The sequence below is a fragment of the Manis javanica genome, chromosome 16 (assembly GCF_040802235.1).
Source record: "Manis javanica isolate MJ-LG chromosome 16, MJ_LKY, whole genome shotgun sequence".
NCBI lineage: Eukaryota > Metazoa > Chordata > Mammalia > Pholidota > Manidae > Manis > Manis javanica.
The window spans coordinates 53,922,103-53,945,503 of NC_133171.1; the positions used below are offsets into that span (position 1 = coordinate 53,922,103).

Consider the following 23,401-nt stretch of genomic DNA (forward strand, 5'->3'; position numbering starts at 1 on the left):
TGATCGCCCACACCATGTGTACTAAACGTAATACCCTACAATCCCCTCCTCCCTCCCTTCTCACCCTCCCTCCCAGTCCCCTCCCCTTTGGTAACCACTAGTTAATTCTTGGAGTCTCTGAGTCTGCTGCCATTTTGTTCCTTCAGTTTTTCCTCATTGTTATACTCCACAAATGAGGGAAATCATTTGACATTTGTCTTTCTCCACCTGGCTTATTTCACTGAGCATTATGTCCTCCAGCTCCATCCATGTTGTTGCAAATGGTAGAATATGTTTCTTTCTTATGGCCGAATAGTATTCCACTGTGTATATGTACCACAGCTTCTTTATCCATTCATCTACAGATGGACACTTAGGTTGCTTCCATATCTTGGCTATTGTAAATAGTGCTGTGATGAACGTAGTGGTGCATATGTGTTTTTGAATCTGAGAAGTTGTATTCTTTGGGTATATTCCAAGGAGTGGGATTCTGGGGTCAAATAGTTACCCATATTATTAAATCCTCACCCCGTCTAGAACGGTCACTATCTCACAAATGTAGTAAGATGTTACAGAATCTTTGGGTTCGCCGTCCTGTGCTACTGTCCCAGTGACCAACTTATATAGTGATTGAGGATTCTTGTGCCCCTTTAACTGCTTCCCCCTCCCCCAACCCCGCCCCCTTCCTTAGCCCCACACCCCTGGTAAACGCCCCTCCCTTCTCATTGTTCGTAGAACTTCTTTACTACTGGCTCTTCTGTGTCATTGACTGTTGAAGATGGGTCGCAGGTTACTGAGGGCCATGTTAAGATTTTGTTGTTCAGATGGATTGGAGCACACCCTCGAGGCTCCACTGAAAGGGAGTGAGGGGAGCAGGACTAAGTGTGAAGCAACCGCATGCAACAGAGGGCCCCCTGGTGGCCCTATGGACACTCTGGAGGAGAGAGGCCCTTCTGAGTTGACCCTAAGTGAGGCAAGTACTTCCCCTTTTTCTGACCATCACTGACTCTGGGGAGGAGGTGTGTTAGCAATCTGTTTGTGTTAGCATTATAAGGAATCATCTATAGGGCCCTTCAGTGTGCAGTTAGGAAGCCTGGGTTATGATTTGCTGGTTGCTCTTTTGTTTATAGAGCCTGTCATTGCTCATGACTGCCTGAGCCTGTGGCTGGGACCTCATGCCGAGAGGCGCTGAGCTCTGCTGCCCCAAGCCAATCCCAGACTGCTGCTCCTGCTTCCCAGGCAGCCTTCTGCACTTGCCTCCTTAGCTTTGAGTGGAGCTTCAGCTTCACTCTAGACCTCTCTACTCCCCACTTCACTTCCCTGGTGGCTGCTGCTTCTGTGTCCTCTTGCTACCTCTTTCTGATGTATATACTGCTCAGTATTTTTGCTGTTACTCTAATTTTTTGTATTGATGGATTTGCTTCCAAGAGCTCTTTTTTATTTTCGTAGTTTTGAAGAGAAAAGCCTGTAACACTATCTTTTATTTTATTTTTATTAAAGTATCAAGATATACAATCTTACGTTGATTTCAAATATGCAACACAGATGTTCAACAGTTACCCATATTCTTCTTCTTTTTTCATTTTTATTTAGTTATTTATTTATTTTTAAATTTTTATTATGGTGTGATTGACACTGTGCAGGGGCCTTATCATTGGCCAGTGGGAATGAAAGTTCCAGCTCACTACTTGGCTGCCTCTGACACAACCCTTAGGGGTGACCCCGCAAGAGGCTCATGGGGGTGGAATTCTAGGCTCCCCATTCAGCATCTCTTGGCCCATGCAGGTGAGACCACAGCTGTTTTCTGTGGGGTTTGGTTACTGTCTCAAAGTTTCCCGTCTGGCCAGACTGCCCTTCTCCTGGTCTCTCGGCTCAGACAGGAGCTTTAACTGGGTTCTGTCTGTGCCGCTTGGTGTTTCTGGATTTCCTGTCTGTCCAGGAGGCAGTCTAAGGTGTGTGGGGCGAGAAGACAACCCAGAGACCTCACCACCGTGTGGTCTGTTGCCCCGGTGCCCAGGTCCACAGCAGTTCTGCTCTGCTCTCTCCCCATCCAGAGCTCTTACCTACGTTTTATATATAATGCCCAATGCCTTTAGGTGTACTTATGAGGAACAGGGAAGAAAGTATGTTCACTTTATCTTCCCATGAGTCTGCATGATGTTTCATAGTGTCTTAAAAGTATGAATAGTTTCCCAATCTCATTTCTTATCTCTACCTGTCCTCCCCTCACATAGTTAACCCCCTTGCCTCCATTGAGATTTCAAGGTTCTCTTGAAAAGTTAGAAGCTCTGGACTTGACTCCTCACAATATCTGTTCCCCATTAAATCTTCCCTCTGAGGCCATTGTTAATTACCATGTACCACCGGTGCTTCTATTGTTACATGCCCACTTTATTCATTTATGGTAACTGCTTAGCACAGGAAGGCTTTGGGGTGTATCTGATGCAAGGCGCTGAAAACGTTCATACTCTTTGACTTAGGAGTCAACTTCTGGGAATCCAGCCTGAGAAACTAATTAGAGATGCCAACAGAGATTTATATACAGAGATATTCATTTCAGGTTGTTTATACAGCAAAAAAATGCAGGGAGCTTAAATGAAAATATCCAGATATGCTAGAACACAATGGTGTTGTTTAAAAATCACATTTAAAAGAATATGACATGGGATGTTCATAATAAGTGAAAAAGCAGGATATGAAACTGTTTATGCAGTATTATCCCAGACTTTTCTCAAATGCTAAAATTCACTAAAATACCAACAGTGTTAACTCTGGGCTTTAATTTGCTTCTGTATGTTTTTCTTTACTTGATGAATTTCTGCTATGAATTACTGCTAGGATCAGGAAAATCAAATTTCTCAAAATATTTAAGAATGCTCTTGGAAAATGTTCTCTACAGTTATTAAATGAAATGTAAAAAGTTATACAGAAGCAGAGATATATTTCACAAATACATTTACATACACTTAATAAATAAATGGTAATATTTCCTTCTTTTTGCTAGGAATCATGTACTTAGACAGCAGAATGCTACTCCATATCACATGGGTTAAAGTGATGGATGAAATGACTGAAAAGTGGTACCCAACTTTTGATTTTCATAGTTCTTCCATTTGAATAGTGCTCCTAAGGAGAAAATTCTTAACAATAACCAAAAAGAAGACAACAGTGTTAGCTGTCCTAAAAATCATTAATGCTGTGTTATGCATCCCACACATTTTAAGAGCTTGTGTTTAGTTTCTCTGTGGAAAGTCCTCCTTTCTATATAACGTCTGTCATTACTGTGAATCATTTTAGGATACCGTGAAGAGAGAAGCTCAGAGTCCTCCCTTGTGTAATGGGGATATTTAAAAGAAATATACATAGGTATTTTTTCTGGTAGCAGTTACAGGAAGTTGCTCACCTAATTATTAATCTTTTGTTTAGTTTGACCAAGCAGCTGATGCTGAGTTATCCTGGATTATAGAAACAGAGAAGAAATTGATGTCTTTGGGTGATATCAGGCTTGAGCAAGACCAGACCTCTGCTCAGCTGCAGGTTCAAAAGGTGAGAAAGTGCATTTCCAGTTGCTTCTAAATTATTGGTTAGTGTGCTCCAAGTCTAGAAAAATGTGTTTGCATGTTTGCATGATTTACTTTGCAAGACCCTGCTGTGTAACTGGGTATTTTTAGCTACTTTGCCTAGTTGTTTTCATTTTAGTCATTCACACTCTCTCTTCATCTTTATTTTGCTAAATCACAGACATTCACCATGGAGATTTTGAGACACAAAGATATTATTGATGATATTATTGTTAAATCTGGACATAAAATCATGACCACATGCAGGGAAGAGGAAAAGCAATCAATGAAGGTAAAATCTTTTCTGTGACTGGTAGTGAGACTCTTGAACAAACAGCATGCATTGAGCTTTCAGTCCTAGAAAAGCACCATTTCCTTTATCTACAGCTGCCATTTAAACCGTTAAATCTTTGATTTTAAAAAAGGCATTTTTCAAGCTTACAGAATCACAGTGCAAGGAATATTCCAACAGTCACCCTAGGGACAATCTTTTTTTAGTGGACAGAAAAACTGTAGAGGTTTGAGTCCTTGAATAACTGGTGCACATGAAGCATTCAGTTAATGTTAGCTGTATTATTGCCATTATTATCAATACAAAGTGTTATTATATATGTCAACTGTTGTTTATATGCTTCAGCAACATTGGAGCCGCTTGAGCTGAAACAAAACCCAACATGTGGTACCCTGTAATGCTGAAACCCATTCTCTGTAAAGTTACAGTAAGCCGTATAGGGGGAAAAATGAGCTGAATAATTAGAGGGACCATCCAGCTTATGTAGTTTTAATGATCCTTTAAATGGATGAGAACCCAGCCACAAGTAATAAATGTTTAATTCACTTCATATTCAGATATCCGAGCAGACTAAAGAAATTAATATGTATTAATGCATCTGGTAGGAAAATGTCCCATGACAAAACAATTGTACAAATATCTGTGCCTCATTTCCCATTTCAAAGATTATGCATTGCTTTTAATATGTATCATAGACAAAATAATAGAATGTCATTGTATAATGATAGTTTCTCTTTTATTTATACTCTGCAATGACAGTGTGCTTGTTTATAATTTAATCTTTAACTTTATTATTACTGCAAAGATTCTGACATGAAAAATACAGATTATCATGAAATAATTTCTGCATCATTTTGAGGGTTATTGGGCTACTGTTGTGCTTTACTGTCTGCTGTTAGTTTGTGATACAAATTTGTACCATAATCTGGATCACTGTGACCGCTGCACAAGTGTGTCACATGATGTTATACTTTGATTCTAATATAGCTAATTAGTTTTGTGGAGTAGGAGTTCCTTTTACAGTTTCATTTGCAAAAGGTAGTCCTTTTTTTTTTCCAGAGAGTAATGTAAATGTTTCTAGACTCATGTGAAACTTGTTTTCTAAGATGGAAGAATGGCTGGAGAATTTTATTTACTGTGTTTGGAGAGCTCAAAGTCTTATTCATGAAAACCTGAGGCTGTTTCTGTTTGGATTTTCTCACTAATTTTTTGAGAAGTTCTTTGTGTCATAAATCCCATTATTTTTGATGACTTCATAGAAATCTATTTGTATGAATATATCATAATTTATTAGTCTGACCTCCAGTTGTACTTTGAAGATGTTTCTCACATTTTAGCTGTTTTTTACATATATATAAAAGGAACGTTTTTTGTAGTAGGAGCACAACATCAGCATGTAGGGGAATACTATTCAGCCTTAACATGTAAGGAACTCCTGCCATATGTAACATTAGATGACCCTGAAGGGCCTTTCTTCACTTCAACATGAACTTTCATACATGGAAATGGTTAAATCTAAATGGGTTTTGTTTCTTTGCTCATTTAACATACATTTGTTAAGTGCCTACTCTGCACCTGGTGTATAGTGCTGGATAAAACATTCTTGGTCAGCCTGGCCTCTTAAACACATTTCACTATCTTATTTTCTAGAAAAAACTGGACAAGATATTGAAGAATTATGATACCATCCGCCAGATGAATTCAGAGAGGTCCCTACAGCTAGAAAGGGCACAGTCCCTGGTTAACCATTTCTGGGAGACATATGAAGAACTTTGGTCATGGCTGACAGAAACAGAAAGAATCATCTCTCAGCTTCCTGCCCCAGCTCTTGAATATGAAACTCTAAGACAGCAGCAGGAAGAACAAAGGGTAAGCTCAGTGTCAGAGAGGAGGCTGTATTCCCCTTTAAAGGAGAGTCATGATTTTTATGATGCTTTTCAATGCAATTAGACAGACACCTTACATTGTCAGGACATTTCAGCAATATTGTGTTCTGGTCTGAAAACATGTACTTACCACATAGTTGCTTACCTGTTGTCTAGGGTTACAGTGAGAAGACTCAGGCTGGTGGACCACATTGTGCATGTTATTCATTATATCACAGATTTTATAGAATAGTATGCAGTATGAATTGGGTGCAAAAACCAAAGTTCCCATTTTAAAATGTTAGAGAAATAAGCTTTTGAAGTATTTTGAATTTATGCATGTTGAATTGCTTTCAATTTACACCTGTTGACTAAGTTTTATAATTGGAATGTAAGTGCAGAGTAGAAATAAATGGAAATGACACACTACAGACAAGGCTATTGAGCTTGTGAGAAACTGTACAATATAACAGATAACCCCAAATTTCAATGTGGTGAAGTGTAGCTCTATGAAAAGGAGAAATGCTGAAGTATAAAGACAAATCACTTCCCTTTTTTTTAACCTTATATACAAGAAGCTCTTTTGAAGTTCTCTGCTTCTATAAATGTATATGTGTAAACCTCAGAGTATATTTACATCTACAAATACATCATGTTTTAAACATACATACAATTAGGAACCAGTGTGAAACCTTCATTGCAGCCATTACTTAAATGTTAACATAGCTTAACAGAACTTGGGTGGCTCTGCTTTTGGCATAATAAATAGTATTGAAAGGACCATTATTGAAAATGTTGAAGTTGGATCCGTTTTTCCCTTTTTGCATAATCTTTCAACTCTCAAAACAAATTTATGGTTTTATGTATAAAGGAATCACAAAAATTGTTGAAACTAAATTGTTCAGAGTGTTTGCAGTCTTCTAGAATGTCATTTCTTCTGCAGCTCCACAGCATCCTCTTCAGTCATTTTTGGGATTATCTTCTAGTTCATTCCAGCTAAGAATGAAAAATGACTCCACTAGCCATGTTACCAAGTAGTAAATATCTTGAAGTCACACTAACTATTTCCAGCGTCACTGGACTTGTACGACAGTATGTTGCCAAGAGTCATTAGTTACACATGAGGCAAAAGACATCCGTCTGGCCCTTTCTCCCTGCACATACACACCTCGCATGCATCTAGTAAATATTCTCTTGTCTGTCATGACATGGTCTAAAGAAGGCTCACCTCACTACTTCCCAAGCTAAGGTGTCTCCTGGTGGTGCCATTCAGATGAGAGCCCCCTAAACTCTAGGCAGTTCAAGTCTCAGCAGAGATCTCTCATCCAACTTGAGAGTCTTGTGAATGCTCTGAGTGTAAACTTGTTTGAGAAACATGTCTTATAGAACATTGAAACCAGAACATGTATAACACATTCCTTTTCCAAGGGTCTGTTTATTAGCTGAAATTACTCTCAGCACCTCCATTCTCTAAAGCATCATGAAATAGGATCTAATAACATGAAACAAACTAAGAATGTCTTAGCCTGGACCACCTAGGAGCTCGGTCACAGGCATGACCCTCCCAGATTCTTCTGTACAGCATGTTAAGTTAGACCTCCCCCTTCTTTTTTTCTCTTTTTTAATTGAATTTGTGTTTATTTAGCTTTTTCCAAAAGACTTTTGAGACCATCTTCAGAAAAATTTCAAGAATACTATATTTTGTTGGGTATTGTTAATGAAGTAATAGACCAACTACCTTAACAATTTTCAAAATAATTCTCGTGGCTGATTTTAGTGGACACATCCAGTAAAAATCTACGTAGGTGGCTGTCCTCACGAGTCTTCTTAAAGAATGATAGAAATCAAAGCACTTGCAGGAAAAGATTGATAGCTTTTTTCCTAGACTGTCTTTCCTGAATATAATTTCTCTCAGAGAAATGTTTGTTAGGGGCTGGATAGCAAACAGTTTGGAGATATACTTCCTAGTGAGGACAAGGAATTGCTGATGACAGAGCCTAGTCAATAATGTGGTGCATATGGAAGGCTCCTCAGGGATGTCTGGAGGCTGGCCTCAGAGAAACCTGCAGGCGAAGTGGATATTCCCCCTGGGAGCGGTTTTGGATTTGGCCCTGAAAAACTGCTCCATGGGAGGCCTTGGGTTCCATAGAGTCTGGATATTCTAGATTGATTCATCTCCCCAGACAGAGTGGGGCTCCACTTGGATTCCACACTCACTCATTACTATACATTTCACTGAATCTTTTGATTAGGTATTATGTAAAATTTTCATATGTCACATTTTCCCTTAAATGCACCTTGTAAATAATGCTCAGTATATAGTTATGTGTTTGATAGACTGATGACCTTGCAGCCTTTAACTTTTGAAAATAAATACAAATCGATTCATTCATGTCTGTATGTACATAGAATAACTTCATGTATATATTATGTAATATATGTACACATTTTATTTTTCTTTACATATATAATGCAATGCCTTGGTGGGCTTACATCCCCCTAACTTAGGCGTTATCTGTAGTTCTTGTCCTTTTCGCATTATGTCTATCTTCTACTGAGCTGCTTTCCTTTTTCTTCCTCCCTTCCTTCCTTCCTCCTCCCTTTCTTTTAAGTAATTTCTATAAATGTCGTGAGTGTGCAGAAAGGGATACCAAGAGTTATAGCTTGGTTTCTATAGGTTGGGGACATCACAGTGAATTCAGAATCCTTTGATGTAATATGACCCTTGGCTAAAACTTGTATCAAAATGTGCCATCTTGGCATGAAATGGATAATGAACTGGGATTTTGCTCCATGAGCATTTTTATGTATACCCTTCTGGGGACTTTGACATGACCAGACTGTTGTTTAATCTTTGTGTCAGGGGCATCTCTTCCTGGCAAAGACTCATAGGAACCATGTGCTAAATGCCTTGTGATGGGGAGGGTGTTTGGAGCTTCTTTCCAGCTGCACGCATTGGGGATGTAGACAGCTGTAACATGGAGGTGTGACCCTGTGATACTGAGAAGCTGTTTGGTTTGTTGTAGCAACTGCGAGAGCTGATAGCCGAACTCAAACCTCATATAGATAAGATGAACAAAACTGGGCCACAGTTGCTGGAATTGAGCCCAAGGGAAGGCTTTTCCCTCTAAGAGAAGTATGTGGCAGCTGACACCCTTTACAGTCAAATTAAAGAAAATGTCAAAAAGCGAGCTGTGGCCCTGGATGAAGCCATTTCTCAATCTACTCAGGTAATTGTTTACACCAGACATGTGACTGGGCTCTTCTGAATAGCAGAGCGTGGAAAAAAACTTTCCTGGATCTCCTGATTAAATTTCAAATAAGATTATTTCATTACATTAACTTTGAGTATTGATGTCTTTGTCTCTCAGAGGTAGTATTTGCTGGAGTCCAGTCCTTACATTTCTCTGCCTGCTTGTAGGTACAGTAAAAAATAATTTTTAGTGACATAAGAAACATACAGTTGTCATCATTGTCCAAATGCTTAAGTAAGCATGTATCTAGAGTAGAATGCGGTATTTGCCATAGGGAGACATGAAACAGAGTGTTACTGTATTATCATTATTAGTAAAATAGTCCCAGTAAGAAGAAAGACTGAATGATAGGCTGAATACGAAGGAAAAGATTCATATACAGTCAGAAATTGATTCTTTTTTCTTTTTGAAAACTGGGTTTCAAGAGGTTAAATTTGAAATTATCTACAGATTTTCCACTTTCAAAGTTTGGTTTTTATCATTAGATCCACTAACATTAGAGTGGTCTATTTCCTATAAATCCAGAGTGATGATTCCTTTTATGTTGAGGATAGTGTTGAGTCTGAATGAACCACTTTTCATAACTTTGTCTCATTTCATTGTCTAGAGTACTTTTGCAAACAAAATTTTAAGATTCTTTCATGAATCTGATTACGTGTTTGGATATGAATTAAATACACACTTCTGTTGCAATGTTGGGGAGGTTTTAGTTCTGTTTAATTTTTAACATTGTGCAGTTCATTAAATTTACAACTTAATAATCCTTTAAGATAATCAAAACTGCATGAATCTTATTAATAATGTAATGTCCTCAGGATGCCAAAATAAGGAGTAAAAGTGAATAAAACAATCAGTTTTGATAGACAAACATCCAGCTTATTAAACTTAATTATTAAAATTAATTTGAATTATGATAAAAGCAGTAGGTAAGAGACTGCCCTCAGGTGGTCTTTTATATATTAACATATACCATTTTTTAATGAATACATTCAATTGTCTGCAAGAAATAGTCTGGCCTATAAAAGGAATGGGATGAAGACAGGTGCATGTGAGGTAATATTTTTCAAATGTCATACACCATCTGCATATAACTGGATGAATGTGTTAACACAGGGGCTAAGATTTAGTTCTTGACTGTGATGTTAGATAGATGCTTTTTTCTATATAAATGTTCACACTTGGTATCACAGATCTTTTCCCCATCAATGATTCCTTTATTTTACTTCTAGTTTCATGACAAAATCGACCAGGTCCTGGAGAGCCTCGAACGCATGGTGGAGCTTTTGAGGCAGCCGCCTTCTATCTCTGCTGAGGTGGAGAAGATTAAGGAGCAGATCAGTGACAATAAGAACGTGTCAGTAGACATGGAGAACCTACAACCATTGTATGAAACTCTTAAACAGAGGGGAGAGGAAATGATTGCTCGCTCTGGGGGCACCGACAAAGATGTATCTGCCAAAGGTAATGGTTGCAGAATAAGGAAGAGTTGAACTTTATTTTTAAAGCAACTCTAAATGCCCATGCTGTTCACCGGCAGTCCAGTTGCATGCCAGAATACCAGATTTTTGAGACAGTATTACAAATATGGTGTTTTGGGGATTGAAGGGTACATGTACATAAATCCATTGTTAATGTCTTCCTGTGTTAGTGAAATCCATCAATTTGATGCAAAGTGCAATGGCACAAAAAAAGCCACATGTTCTCTGGCACTTTTAAGCCAGTTGGTTAAAGCACAATGCGAAGAACAAACCTACGGATTATTATTTCTTTTTTTCTCTCATTACTGACTACAAACTATCTTACATCGTGGGTACTCTATCCTGTAGCCACAGAAATGGCCACCATGGCTATAGACAGCCATATTAAAAATATGAGCTGGGGATCAAAATAAAGAACATCCATATGAATTAGTGGGAATTCATGAAAAGAAAGCTCTAGAAACAGGTACAAAATACATATCCTATGTTGTTATATTCCTGGGACTGAATGGACATCTTTGTTCTTGGAGAGCATAAAGAATATACTTCAGTGGTTATTTCACTTTCTTAGGAAATGTGGTAAACTGAGGTCTACTCAGCTCACATGTCTTTGAGCATCCACTTTTGTCATGAAGCGCCTTAGTTCAGAGGAGCCAGACACCCTCAGAACTTGAATTTGTCTGGAATAGGCCATTGGGCCCACATGCCCACTAAACTGGGGTCAACCAAACTTTGGTCTAGTTTTAGATACTTAACAAATTGAATCTGTGTGAACTAAAATATTCTGCTTTATTGCTTAAATGGTGCTAACACATTGCCTTTTGGATATTGTTTTGTACCACAGCTGTTCAGTGTAAGGTTGAGAGAATGGTTTTCTTTTGGGAGAACATACACATGCTGGTGGAGGTAAGGGAAGCCAAACTACTGGATGTAATGGACTTAGCAGAGAAGTTCTGGTGTGATCACATGTTGCTGGTGATTACCACTAAAGATGCACAAGCTTTCATCCGGGATCTGGAGGATCCTGGCATTGATTCCCTAGTGATAAAACAACAGCAAGAAGCAGCAGAGGTAAGCAGAATGTCCCATTTAAAGTCAAAAAATAAGTTACAGTATAATGCAACCTGGATTCCATTGGTAAATATTCAGAAGTACTCTATTAAGATTTACATTGATTCCAAAAGTGGAATGCATAGTGATACTATAGGAGATAAAGTAAAACCCACTGATTTCCCTTTAGAGAGTGTATATTTTTTAAGTTTCTCTTCATCTCCACTGCTTCTGCCTTATTCCAGGGCCTTGTTCTCTCTCTCTCTCTCCCTCGCCCTCTTTTTGTGGCTGCTGAAGTGACCCAAAGCAGTCCCTCCCTGCAGAGCCCCTTCCTTGTCAGGCCTCTAGCCTCGCTGCCATTGGTTTCTCTAAGTCTGTTCTGTCTCGCTGCTCAAAACCCTTCAGAGGCATCCACTGCCTCCTGAATGAAATCCTGACTCCCTAGAACTGTGTGCTCACCTTTTACAGCCCAGCCTAGCCTAGGCCTGTGTTTCCAAAGCCGTTTTTTTTTTACTGCTTCTATATTAGAATATGGCTTTCCCCAAAACTGCTGTGCTCTTTCTAGCATATGTATTTCCTCACCCTGATATGCTCTTCGTGCCATTCCTCTGGCAAATTTCACTCCAGCTTCAAGGTTCAGTTGGATTATTACCCTCACGTAAAATCTTTTTTTATATACTTAAAAGAGTTAGTCTCTCTGTGCTCCCACAACACTTCCTCAAAGGACGCCACACATAGTGAGACATCACTGACTATACCTCTGTCTTTCCTAAAGGGCTCTGTGCCCCTAGAGCAGAATAGCCCTATCTATTTTTCACTGTATCCCCAATGTGTAGTTTAGAGCTTGGTGTATGCTTACTAAATGTTTCCTGAATGAACAAATATATTTAACCAAAAAGATGAAGGCAAGGTGGACTCTTGCATTGATGTTATCACTTTTTTATAGTTTACAAACCCTGGGAAAATGACCTAAGATGTAAATCCAGACCTAGATTATCCAAATTCTATTAACAAATACATTAATTTGCATGAAGTCTTTGAACTCATATTTTACTCATATTTTATTGTATTATTTTTTTAGATCCCCTCTCCGATAACAACTTAAAAATGTGCAGTGCAGTATTACTGACTACAGTCACCATGCTTACATTACATCCCTATGACATACTTATGTTATAACTGGGAGCTTGTATGTTTTGACCCCTTCACTCATTCCTCCCATCTCCCAATCCCCACCTTTGGCAACCACCAATCTATTCTGTGTATCCAAGTGTTTGAGTTTTCTGGGGGGAGGGGACTAGTATTTTTTGTTTTCTTCTTTTTTTTAGATTATCATATCAATTGAAATGTATATTGCCAAACTGTTGGGTTTGAAAAACAAAATGTGTTTCTATGGTTTTCATTGTTATTATACTTAAAAGAACTTATTCCAGCATTTGTTACATTATTTCTTAAACATTATTTAACATTTAACATTTGTTACAAAGGATGCTGTTTTTTTCTATAAAATATTTCTTCTGTTGTTTTTGCATGGTGAAAATACTTACTGCAGAAACCTAGAAAATAGCAAGATGAGAATAAAAACTGATCATAATCCCTCTTCCTAGAAATAACTACCATTAATGTCATTGTGTGCATCTTTTCAGTTACACTGTGATTTTACTTAAGGCTCTAAGGCTGTCATTTCTCAATCTAGTCCAAGAGGGAAGAAATAGATGGGCTGCAAGAAGAGCTGGATATAGTCATCAACCTGGGTTCTGAACTCATCGCTGCGTGTGGGGAACCAGATAAACCCATGGTCAAGAAGTGTGTAGATGAGGTACAACTAGCATATTTTCTACTCTTAACAGAATATTTTTTTTAATTTTGTGAGCTAAAGCATATTTGATAGAAGGAGTTGAAAACATATGACCCTAACAGAGTTCTAACATTTAAATTTCAGTTACATTCAGCGTGGGATTCTCTCAATAAAGCTTGGAAAGACCGGGTGGACAAACTGGAGTAGGCAATGCAGGCCGCTGTTCAGTACCAGGACAGCCTGCAGGTGAGGGCTTTGCCGCGTGGCTGCTGGAAGGATGGATCCTCAGGGATTTCCACAGACTGACGCACGCTGGGCCCGCTGGTGCCACCCCAGGGCTGCAAGTGGGGATTCAACTGGCTCACCTACTTCAGTTCATGTTTTGTCTTTTGGGAGATATTTCTGACACTTGAGATCAGTATAGATTTCTGTATACATCTAAACATGTTCTTAGACACACATTGAGTGAAATCTACTTTGAAATTTTTCTTTCAGTAAAAGTAAGTGTTCCCACACAGTATTTTTCATGAAGCCTCAGCACCAGACAGTGAAATGGAACTGAATCTGAGTTCTGTTCTAAAGTTGAGTGGAATTAGATGAAAGGAGTAAACACTATCTCAAAATACCACCAAGTTTAACTATGGTCAGGAGTAAAGAAATTTGATTCAAAGCCAGCGTTCTCAATGAACTAAAATAGATTTCTCTTTTATTAGGTCACAATCCAGCTATGTAAAATGTGTTTTCTTTTCCATATATATAAAATTCCTTTTAATAGTTGTTTTTCATCTACCTTAAGGGTTTTCGTTTACTTCATTAACAATTTTTTTAGGTCTTTTTATTTTTTTAATTAAAAATTTTCTTGTCAGTTGAGGTCAACTCAGGGGTATTTCTCTCCATACCTTCCTAAACTTTAATTTTTTTTCCTAACAGGCTGGAAAGAGTTTTAATCTTTCATCCCTCCTACCATATGGAAAAAGCCCTTCTAAGTATTTCCATAACACCAAGCGAATATTATTTTTAAAGCTCAGATGAGAACATCTTTTCCTTTTTATTATGCCTCTCCATTTCTATATTTGTAAAAATAAGTATCACAAGTACGGCTGTATGTCAGCTGAGAAGTGTTTTGAACTTTGGAAATATATGAAAAAGTCACTACAAATAATACCTGATTATAACTTTCTCTTTTGGTGTCCCCCACTTTTTTTAAACCAAAGTGATAATTTATTGGTTAAGTATCAGTGGCCAAAACTAATCAGGTTCCAGCTGTCACTCTGTGAGGCCAGATCATGATTTTCACATAGCTTTGGTAAGTCATTGAGTTGTGCCTGCTGCCATGGCTGGAGATGGTATAACCACACTTACAGCCATTTGTCCTCAGGAGCCAGTAACCAGAGGAGGCCCCAGGCTAGACACCATGACTTACACAGTTTCATTACCACTGCTGGAAAACAAGGTCCATCATGGGGTAGTAGCATCAACTGGGGGAATGACTGGCACCCTGATTTAGTAAAGAGCTGTTAGGACTAGCTGTAGTGAGAAGCTCCAGAGATTTCAAAATTTGATTGTAAAGTAAAGTAAATTTAATTTCCCAGGTTGCTGCTTAAGTTTTTGCGTTTATTAATGACAACTTTGAAATTCAGATATTTTCCAAGGTTATTTCCTCCTGCTGTTCTGATGCAGCAGCTTCATTAAAGAGCAGAATACTTTTGTGCATTCAGTACCTGGAAGAAATATGAGTTGTGCCTTTTTAGAATATTATATTACCTAAGAAGAACAGGGAAAACAGGAGATGCTGTCATCTGTGTCGTAATTCAGACTAATGATCATAATGTTAATTGTTATATGTGCAGGATTTTAATGCTAATATAAATAATGCATAGGGTTTTGTTGGGCTGTGTATTTTGCTCAAGTGCCAGACAATATACTTGCTTACTTGAATAAACAGATGGGATGGGTTTCTCTGTATATTTATACAATCTAATCTGCCTTTTAGGCAGACATGAAAGAGCATGGAGAATTCGATTCCATGTGATTTCATTTATAAAACTCATTTAAATGGACTTGTTTTGACAGTTCTTATTAATACTTTAAGATTATATATGGAGAGAATATTCTTTGCAAACTTGGATGCAGAATTGGCTTACATCTATTTCATATATTTCATATATAGTTCTATTTCAACTGTTATATTGTTGCTTTTCTTTTTTAGTTGAACCATCTTAACCTTATATTAAATAGTCCCATTCCATAATATTTTTGTAGATTTACAAGTGTACTTTTCTGTAACACTTGAGATGTAGCAATTTCAGACATACTGTTATAATAACAGATGGACTAATGTGTTTTTCAGGCAATATTCGACTGGGTGGATATTGCAGGTGCTGAATTAGCTTCTATGTCTCCAATTAGAACAGAACTTGACTTCGTTGTCAAGGATTAGATCGAAGAGCTAAAGGTATGGGGTGGGGAGCTAACTAATTTAGCAAAGACTGCATTGTTAAGTTCTTGCTTCGTAGGATTCTTTACACAAACTTATTTTGTGTAATTGAAGTGTAAATATCTTGATAATGAAACTGGTTTAATATAGTGCCTGCATATAATAAGCAGTGTATATATGCTCCTTAAATAAAGGGTATAAAATACTAGTGGTTTTCCTTTCTTCTTATTAAATTGATAGCTGTTCATTAAAGAAAAATAAAAAAATACAAATAAGAAGAAAGGTGGTTTTTTAAAAAGCCACCCCAAATGTTATGTTCCCAGAGGCAACACTCCTAAGACTTGATTATGGACTTTCTGATATCCTCATATTCACAGCAGGTTGAGTTTTGTGGGAGGGGGTGTATTTATTCCCATGTTCATCATCCTGTAAAGATGTTTTATAACTATTCAGTAGTGTCATTGTCATCAGTACACATACAGCAACATTTTTCCTTTCTTCATTATGTTCAGAGTAATTCATTTAGTCTAACAGGCTAAAGAATCATCCATGGTGTAATCTCATTTCCCATAATGTTTGTTTTATAAACGCTTGTTGTTTTCCGTCTGCTCTCGTCTGTAGTTTTTGCTTTTGTGGTTCTTGACCTCCAGCTGCAAAAATGGCTGGACGGCTTCCTCTTTGAATCCCACTTTGCTGATGATCATTTATCAAAGTGGAAGCAGCTATTTCCTTCCTAATTTTAAGTCCCTATCCACAGAGACATCACACCATTTTCAATAAACTCTACTAGATTTTATACAAAGTTATTATTGGGCTTTAAAATTGTATCATTTTCATCCCTAAATGTGATATAGAATATTCTAGAAAAAAATTTTTTTCTCTTTTGAGAATTTTGCTGTTACCATCATTAGACTGAGATTTTTTTTTCACCGTATCTGATCATATAGTAAATGCATGGTATACTTTATGTAAAATTGTTGGTATGGAGAATTGATTTTGAACATTTGCATGTATCTCAGTGGCTTTCCTAGAGCAAGCTGGTTTGGAGAGCTGTCTCTGAAATCAGGTTGTCTGAGAATATATTCCAGTTTATCCACTCACAAGCCAAATAACCTCAGGGAAGTTACCTAACTGGTCTCATTTCTGGGTCCTTTGGTTAAATTGAGGACAAAACCATTTTCTTTTTAAGTTTATTAAGCATAACCTGATGATAGCAAGTGTTCACTGTACCTGAGTTGTTATTTTTTAATTTTTTAATTCTTATTCCTCTTAACCTCCCCTCCCCCACACAGGAAGCGTGAATTGGAATAAAGGTCTAACCTGTAGAATTTCTTTTGTTTAACGTTTTGATTTAGAACAAACTGTCCTTATATATCCGTCTTTTTAAAAAAGAGCAATTTAAGTCAGAGGCCTACCAACAACAGATAGAAATGGAAAGACTGAACCACCAAGCAGAGCTTCTGCTGAAGAAAGCAGAACAGAGTCACAAACATACAGTTCAAGACCCATTAATGGAACTGAAATCAATATGGGATAGTCTGAATGAGAGAATTATCAACCAACAGGTAAGTACCAAGACTTTTTATTTTAAGAAATTATCAAAGTGCAATTTTACATGTTCACATGAAATGATTATTAAAAAATGAAATGAATGATTTTGTACATCAACTTTTGAAGCCCCTAAATTCTCTTGCTTTACTGGCAGTCTTGCTACTTCTCACAAACTGTTTTAACCACTAAGAATTTAAACACCCAATGTGAGGATACAATGATCACACCCCATCGGATATGCTTATGAAATTATGTGTCACTGACCAAAAAAAGTTTATTTTTTTTGCCCTGTTTTATAAGTGTATGTCATTCATAAATGGATGTCTTCCTTACTACTCTCTTGGTAGCATAAGCTGGGGGGTGCTCTGTTAGCACTGGGGCAGTTGCAGCATGCTCTTGACAAACTGTTGGCCTGGCTGACTCACACTGAGGGCTTGCTAAGTGAGCAGAAACCTGTTGAAGGAGACCCTAAAGCCATCGAAATTGAACTTGCCAAGCATCACATACGTAGCTGTAATTGCATGCTACACTTCTTCTCTGTGTCTTTCTAGCAGCCTCAGAATTTCCTGTATGTATGTTCCTCATGCATTTTTCAAATTTATAATTTTAGCACAAGTTCATATTTGACATTTGTTATTGAATGTTAAGCTACTTAAGAGACTGTCATCAAACTATTTTTCTTATTCTTCAAGGCTGTTATCAAAAACAGAAAGGAGGGGAAATTTCTGGCTAAATTATGAAGGCTGCATGGTAGACACTGAAGGTTTCAGTCCCTGATTTTCCCTGTTACTGGATTAACATAGACTCGATTTAGAAATTGCAGGGATAGCCTAAAGCCATAGGCTCTGATGTCCTGGTGCAGGTTGTGTGTGTGTGTTTTCGCTTTGGTCCCCCTTGTCTCTATGTCCTCTCACTTGCTGCTGATTTGGTGTGTCTAACGCTTCTCTCTGTGTACATCTCTCATTCTGTTGGGCTTTGTCCTTTTGTCTCTCTTTTCATTGTCTTTTTGTGTCTTAGTCCTTTTCTTTCTTAATTAGTTTTAAAAAATATTCATTGTATTAAAAGTTTTTGTATGTCCTGCAGTTGATTTAAGGCTAATTTATAAATTGAAATGTTTATCTTAAGATGCACACAAAACAATTTTATGATGTCATCTTTGTGACACTGGTTGATAATTTTTCTTAGAAAATTCCCTATATTTTAAGTCACTAGGCTTAATGAATCAAAGGTTAGTCTTTCATAGAGTGTTAGCATTCACATGAATATTGGTATCTGATTTGAGGTTAGCGCCTAAATTCTAACCTTAAGTAAGTTTTCCTTGCTTATCAAATAGATAATCTTTGATTATTTTATTTATTAATTAACATTTTAAGAGAAAAGGTAGGTTTGGGGCACTTTAATATCATGATAGCCAGTTTTTTACTATTTCTGCTTTAGTCTTCCATTTTTCATATTTTTATTTCACAGCACTTGTGCCCTAATTTAACTTTTCTTTTTTATTACTTTGTTCCATCTATATCTTTTGTCTTTGCCAACCACATGTGATTAAGCAATTAAAACTTATTTTGCATCATGAGTATTTTTCATTATTTAATATCTATATTATACCTTTGCTAGAAAATTAATGACTGGTCAGACTGCATAAAAACAAAATGGTTTATTCTCATATTGTGCATCTATAGTATTTATGTTCTCATAAACCGCAATTGTCTCAAAAGCAACATAGAACAGTGACAGGGACTTTATAGACTTCAGTGAAGTGGAAAAATGACGTTCCCTGATCCAGTTATTTTGGGGAGGGGATGAATAGCAATTTTCATTTTTGTTCATCTCTCTTTGAGCAGTTAGAAATGGCTCTTTCTCTCTCTCCTCTCTTCTCTTTCTGTCTCTCTAAGGGAAACTCAAAGGACTTAAAATGGCCTGTACAGTTGCTGGAGGAAGGGAGGGAATGTTTCCATCATTCTCTTGCTTGCTTCTCCTAGGCTCATTCTTATGTGGCCAGACTTGACCATTTAAAAAATGGAATTTTATATAACTTTATATTTTGATCACACAAATATTTAATTCTTACCTTTGAAGGTGATTCCTACTGTTAACAAATCGAAGTACATGCTTTTTATAAAGGTCACTTCTTACTCAGTTGCTTGTGTAACTTTTGGAAAACACTCCCTCCCAGAGACCGCAGAGAACGAGTGAATACAGAGAAATGGGGATCACAGGCGGTTAGTGCCCTTCCCTGAAAATCCCACCTGGTCTGCGTTTCCCTGCAGATGTGGGACGTCTTGCATAGGACGAGGGATGCTGGGCCTTTTCTTTCCTCTGGCCAGCCCTGAGTCAGTGAGTGTAGGGAAGGATTACCATCAGCTCTCACTAACATTAGAAGGAAGGTTTCCTCTGTTTTCTGAAAATGTAACACATTTTCTTGAAAGGGAACTACTACTAAGCTATATTTGTTCTCTAAAGTGTAATTCTTTATCAGTATTTAAAATTCATTTTTTTCTTTTTACCTTTGGGATTGCTTTCCGCACTTAACCATTCTGGCCCCCACGTTCGTGCATTTAAGCATTATTACTCTATTCTTATATTTCCACTGTATGAAAAGGAAAGCACTATTTACTGGGATCTGTAGTAAGTATTTTGTATTTTCTAGCAAAGAACAGCTAAACTTTGGAATACTGGGCTTAAGTATCATTGACGTCAGTAAATCTCCTTCCCTTTATGAAGTGTTAAGGGACTCCCAAGATTCCTGTCAACTTAGCAGTTTCTTCTAGCACGCTTCCAACAAGAGAATATAAAAGAATATTCTAAGATATCTTTTCCCTCTTAGAGTGCTAATTATAAGATATGACACTTTATATCTTAGAAATATAATGATTTTATATTTGGAAATGGGTATACAGAAATAAAAATATCTTTTAAATTGTTCAGTTAAAGACATGGAAAGTAAGTCCACTTAAAATGAGCTTGAATCAGCTTTTAGAACTTTTTCATTACAACCTCTGGATACTTAATGTCCTCAACTGCAAGGTAATTTTAATAAGAAGAACTAGCAAATGTTCCTACATAATCATTTCAGGGGATGTTGGTAGATGGAATCCATATCCAGGAAAGCTGCAAAGTTAAGGGGAAGAAGTAGGTTTTTTTAAAATTCTGCTTTAGTATTAAAATTCTGTGTGTATGATGTTTGTGGTTCAGAATGTCTCATAACCAGAAAACACAACAAATGTGTTAAAAGCAATGTTAACTCAACAAGAGCTAGCAAACAGAGTGTTGTCTTAATATTTTCAGGGGCTTCAAAATGATGTATTAGCCCATTTGTCCACTGTGGAAGCTGTTAACAAAGCAGTAAATGATCTTATTGAATCAAGTGCAGGTGAAGAAGCAAACAACCTTCAGAACAAACTGGAGGTTTTGAATCAACACTGGCAAAATGTTTTGGAAAAGACAGAGCAAAGGAAGCAGCAGCTGGATGATGCCTTGCGCCAGATGCATGAGAATGCAGTAAGTAGTCTCCCTTATCCACAGTGGGGATGCACTCCTGTGGATGCCTGAAGCCGCTGATAGTACTGACCCCTATATATACTTTTTTTTCCCCTATGCATACATACCTATGATAAAGTTTTATTTATATTAGGTACTATAAGAGATTAACAAGTATAATAATAAAATAGAACAATCATAAGCATATACTATGTATAATAAAAGTTATGTCAGTGTGGTCTCTCTCTCTAAAAATATTCACCCTTCTTGTTGTGATGATGTGAGATGATAAAACGCCTGCATGATGAAGTGAGGTGAATGATGTAGGCATTGTGACAGTGTTCGGATACTATTGACCTTCTGGTGATTCATCAGAAGGGGGACCTTCTGCTTCAGGTGCTCAGTTGACTGTGGGTAACTGAAACCTCCAGAGGTGAAACCGTGGGTCATGGGGCCTACTGTATATTCTGGAACATTCTTTAGTCTTCAAGACTAAAATGGTGTGGAATTTCTTCACTGATTTACATACACTTGTTTAATTTTTATACTCCAAGGAGAGGAGTAAAAGTAAGTGGGATAAAAGGCGGAGCAGATGACATCTCAGCTCTCTAGCTCTTAGTGTAATAGTCTTATCTGCCGAGCTGTCCTGATGCAGAAAGGCACGGCAAACCCCGAGGCTCCTGCTGCCCGTAAGAGAGCAGAGAGGGGCTTAGGCTGGCATTGGTTAGACCTTGTTTATGCTTGGCAGTGGCAATGTTTGTTGCCCAAACTTGAATTTCTTAATCGCTCCAGGCCAGAAGCTTCCACCGTGAAATTGAGGTTTTGCAACAGTGGCTGACTGACACAGAGTGTCATCTGTTAGCATCCAAGCCTCTGGGAGGTTTGCCAGAAACAGCCAGGGAGCAGCTTGACGCCCACATGGTAAGTATATTAGTTCCTACAGCTCTAGGCTCAGACTAAGAAACTGACCCTTTTGTGTGGGCCCTAGTGATCAAAGAAATTCCGGGAGAAGGTTTAAAGAATATATACACAGTTTTACAGCAGAAATCTCTATCTAGACACACCATTTTTTGATTAATTTTTCAAGCTGGAACCTTTAGTTCAAAGGTTACTGTGTCACTATATGAAAAGGGGTCTTTGAAGTCCAAACCTTTTCTAAAAGCAAAGTTTCCCCCATAAAATGATAAACTTGTATGGATAGTAATAGGACATTGTGTAAATTATACACTGTTGTGCCTTGAGTGAAAATAAAAATCCTACAAGTAATCAGAACTGACTTAAAAATTATTGTCATAATCATGATATACCCACCATGTTTCATGGAAGGCTGGAAAATATGTTCTCTGTTCTGTTAAAACAAAGTTACTTGTGTATTTGTTTTAATGTTGATAGGGCTGTATCTCCAATTTCATAGCTATACTAGGAAGGGCCAAGAGGAGGCTCCTGTCTGAACCGTCCAGTCTGGAGCACTGTGTCTGTGGGCCCTTCCCACCCAGATTCCGTGCCACTGTCAACTCTTAAGGATAAGGAAGAAGAATTAATAGAACTTGAGACTCTGGCTTTTTTGCACAGAAGTATGGACTGACAAATTAAATTTAGACTACCTTTGATTTATTGACATATCCTATTAATTTTCCATTGTAATTCAGCTCAAAGTTCTAATAGAAATCAGTCTGTTTCAATTTTGGAAACAAATCCTCTTTTACATTAAATTTGAATTTGCACCAGAGATTTTTAAATATTCAAATGCTGATGATTAGTATTTTAGAAAGTAAAAATGGAAGTATTTGGAGATTTGGCAAAAGAAATGGGTCAATCATTGTTCATTAAAGTTTATACTCTTTAGTGGAAGTGTACGTATTAAAACTGTACAATTTGGAAACAATTTTGGATTTGGTGACTTGGAAAGAAAGTAACTTTCTTGTGGGTGTTGTGAAGAAATATAACAAAAATACCATCTTACTCATTTCACAGTTGCCATAAGCAGTTTGTAAATCCTATTATCCAGTGTGGAATTTTCTAGAAACCTTTAATAGATATTCATTGTTTTAGAAAAGGACTGTTTCTATGATTTTGTTTTTATTAACTGTTGTTTTTTTGGTGACACAAAAGACCCATTTTGGCTGAAAAAATAATTGACAAAATAATAGCAGTGCTTTTCTTTCTTTTCCATAAAACCTGACTGACTCCCAGATACTTGCTTACTTTCCTGGAAGTACCTGCATAGCTATTAAGAGTGTTCATTAAATATAAGTTTAATAACTTCTTGACCAAATATGCTTGGAATTAGTATTTAATAGCAAACACTTTTAAAATGTTAACTTAGAAGATTCATGTAAAAAGTTGGAATGCCTTATCTTTAAAATATTTTACTTTTAGAAAAATACTACGTATCAGCTTATTTGGGTTGAATAGGATATATAAAATAAGTTTGCCAGAACCTGACATTATATGCCAGATTATAGAAATTTCATGATACAAGGAATTCTAAAGTTTTATTGATATTTTGTAATACTGTTTTAGTAAATTTTTTTTTGTGGTTGTGTTAGAAATGAAGGAAACTAGAAAAACTGGAATATTACAGTTTCAAGAGATATATTTAAGTTTTGCTTTAGGATTAAGAGCTTTTAGCAGGTGGTATTACAGGTATGTTTAGA

The 23,401-nt window shown here is 37.2% G+C and overlaps 2 protein-coding genes across 5 annotated transcripts in view; both read left to right on the forward strand.

Annotated features, from left to right (window-relative positions):
- Window positions 1-15,731, forward strand: part of LOC140843044 (microtubule-actin cross-linking factor 1, isoforms 6/7-like) — a 58,844-nt gene extending 43,113 nt beyond the window's left edge. For both annotated transcript variants that reach the window (XR_012126168.1, XM_073224456.1), the window contains 9 exons: window positions 3,406-3,525; window positions 3,721-3,831; window positions 5,482-5,700; window positions 8,723-8,926; window positions 10,180-10,411; window positions 11,273-11,499; window positions 13,175-13,297; window positions 13,421-13,522; window positions 15,627-15,731. Coding sequence is in view for 1 of the 2 variants with exons in the window: in XM_073224456.1 (XP_073080557.1) it covers window positions 10,222-10,411; window positions 11,273-11,499; window positions 13,175-13,297; window positions 13,421-13,483 (603 nt within the window). In the remaining variant the exon portion in view is untranslated. The remainder of the gene's footprint in view (window positions 1-3,405; window positions 3,526-3,720; window positions 3,832-5,481; window positions 5,701-8,722; window positions 8,927-10,179; window positions 10,412-11,272; window positions 11,500-13,174; window positions 13,298-13,420; window positions 13,523-15,626) is intronic.
- A 14-nt stretch (window positions 15,732-15,745) lies between these two features.
- The window catches only part of LOC108403632 (dystonin-like), a 32,021-nt gene continuing 24,365 nt past the window's right edge, over window positions 15,746-23,401 (forward strand). The window contains exons 1-3 of one of the 3 annotated variants that reach the window (XM_073224453.1): window positions 15,746-17,278; window positions 20,553-20,765; window positions 21,537-21,665. In XM_073224453.1, coding sequence (XP_073080554.1) covers window positions 17,144-17,278; window positions 20,553-20,765; window positions 21,537-21,665 — 477 coding nt within the window. In that variant the 5' untranslated portion in view covers window positions 15,746-17,143. Of the gene's footprint in view, window positions 17,279-17,611; window positions 20,766-21,536; window positions 21,666-23,401 lie in introns of all 3 variants that reach the window. The other 2 variants (XM_073224455.1, XM_073224454.1) reach the window with 2 other exon arrangements.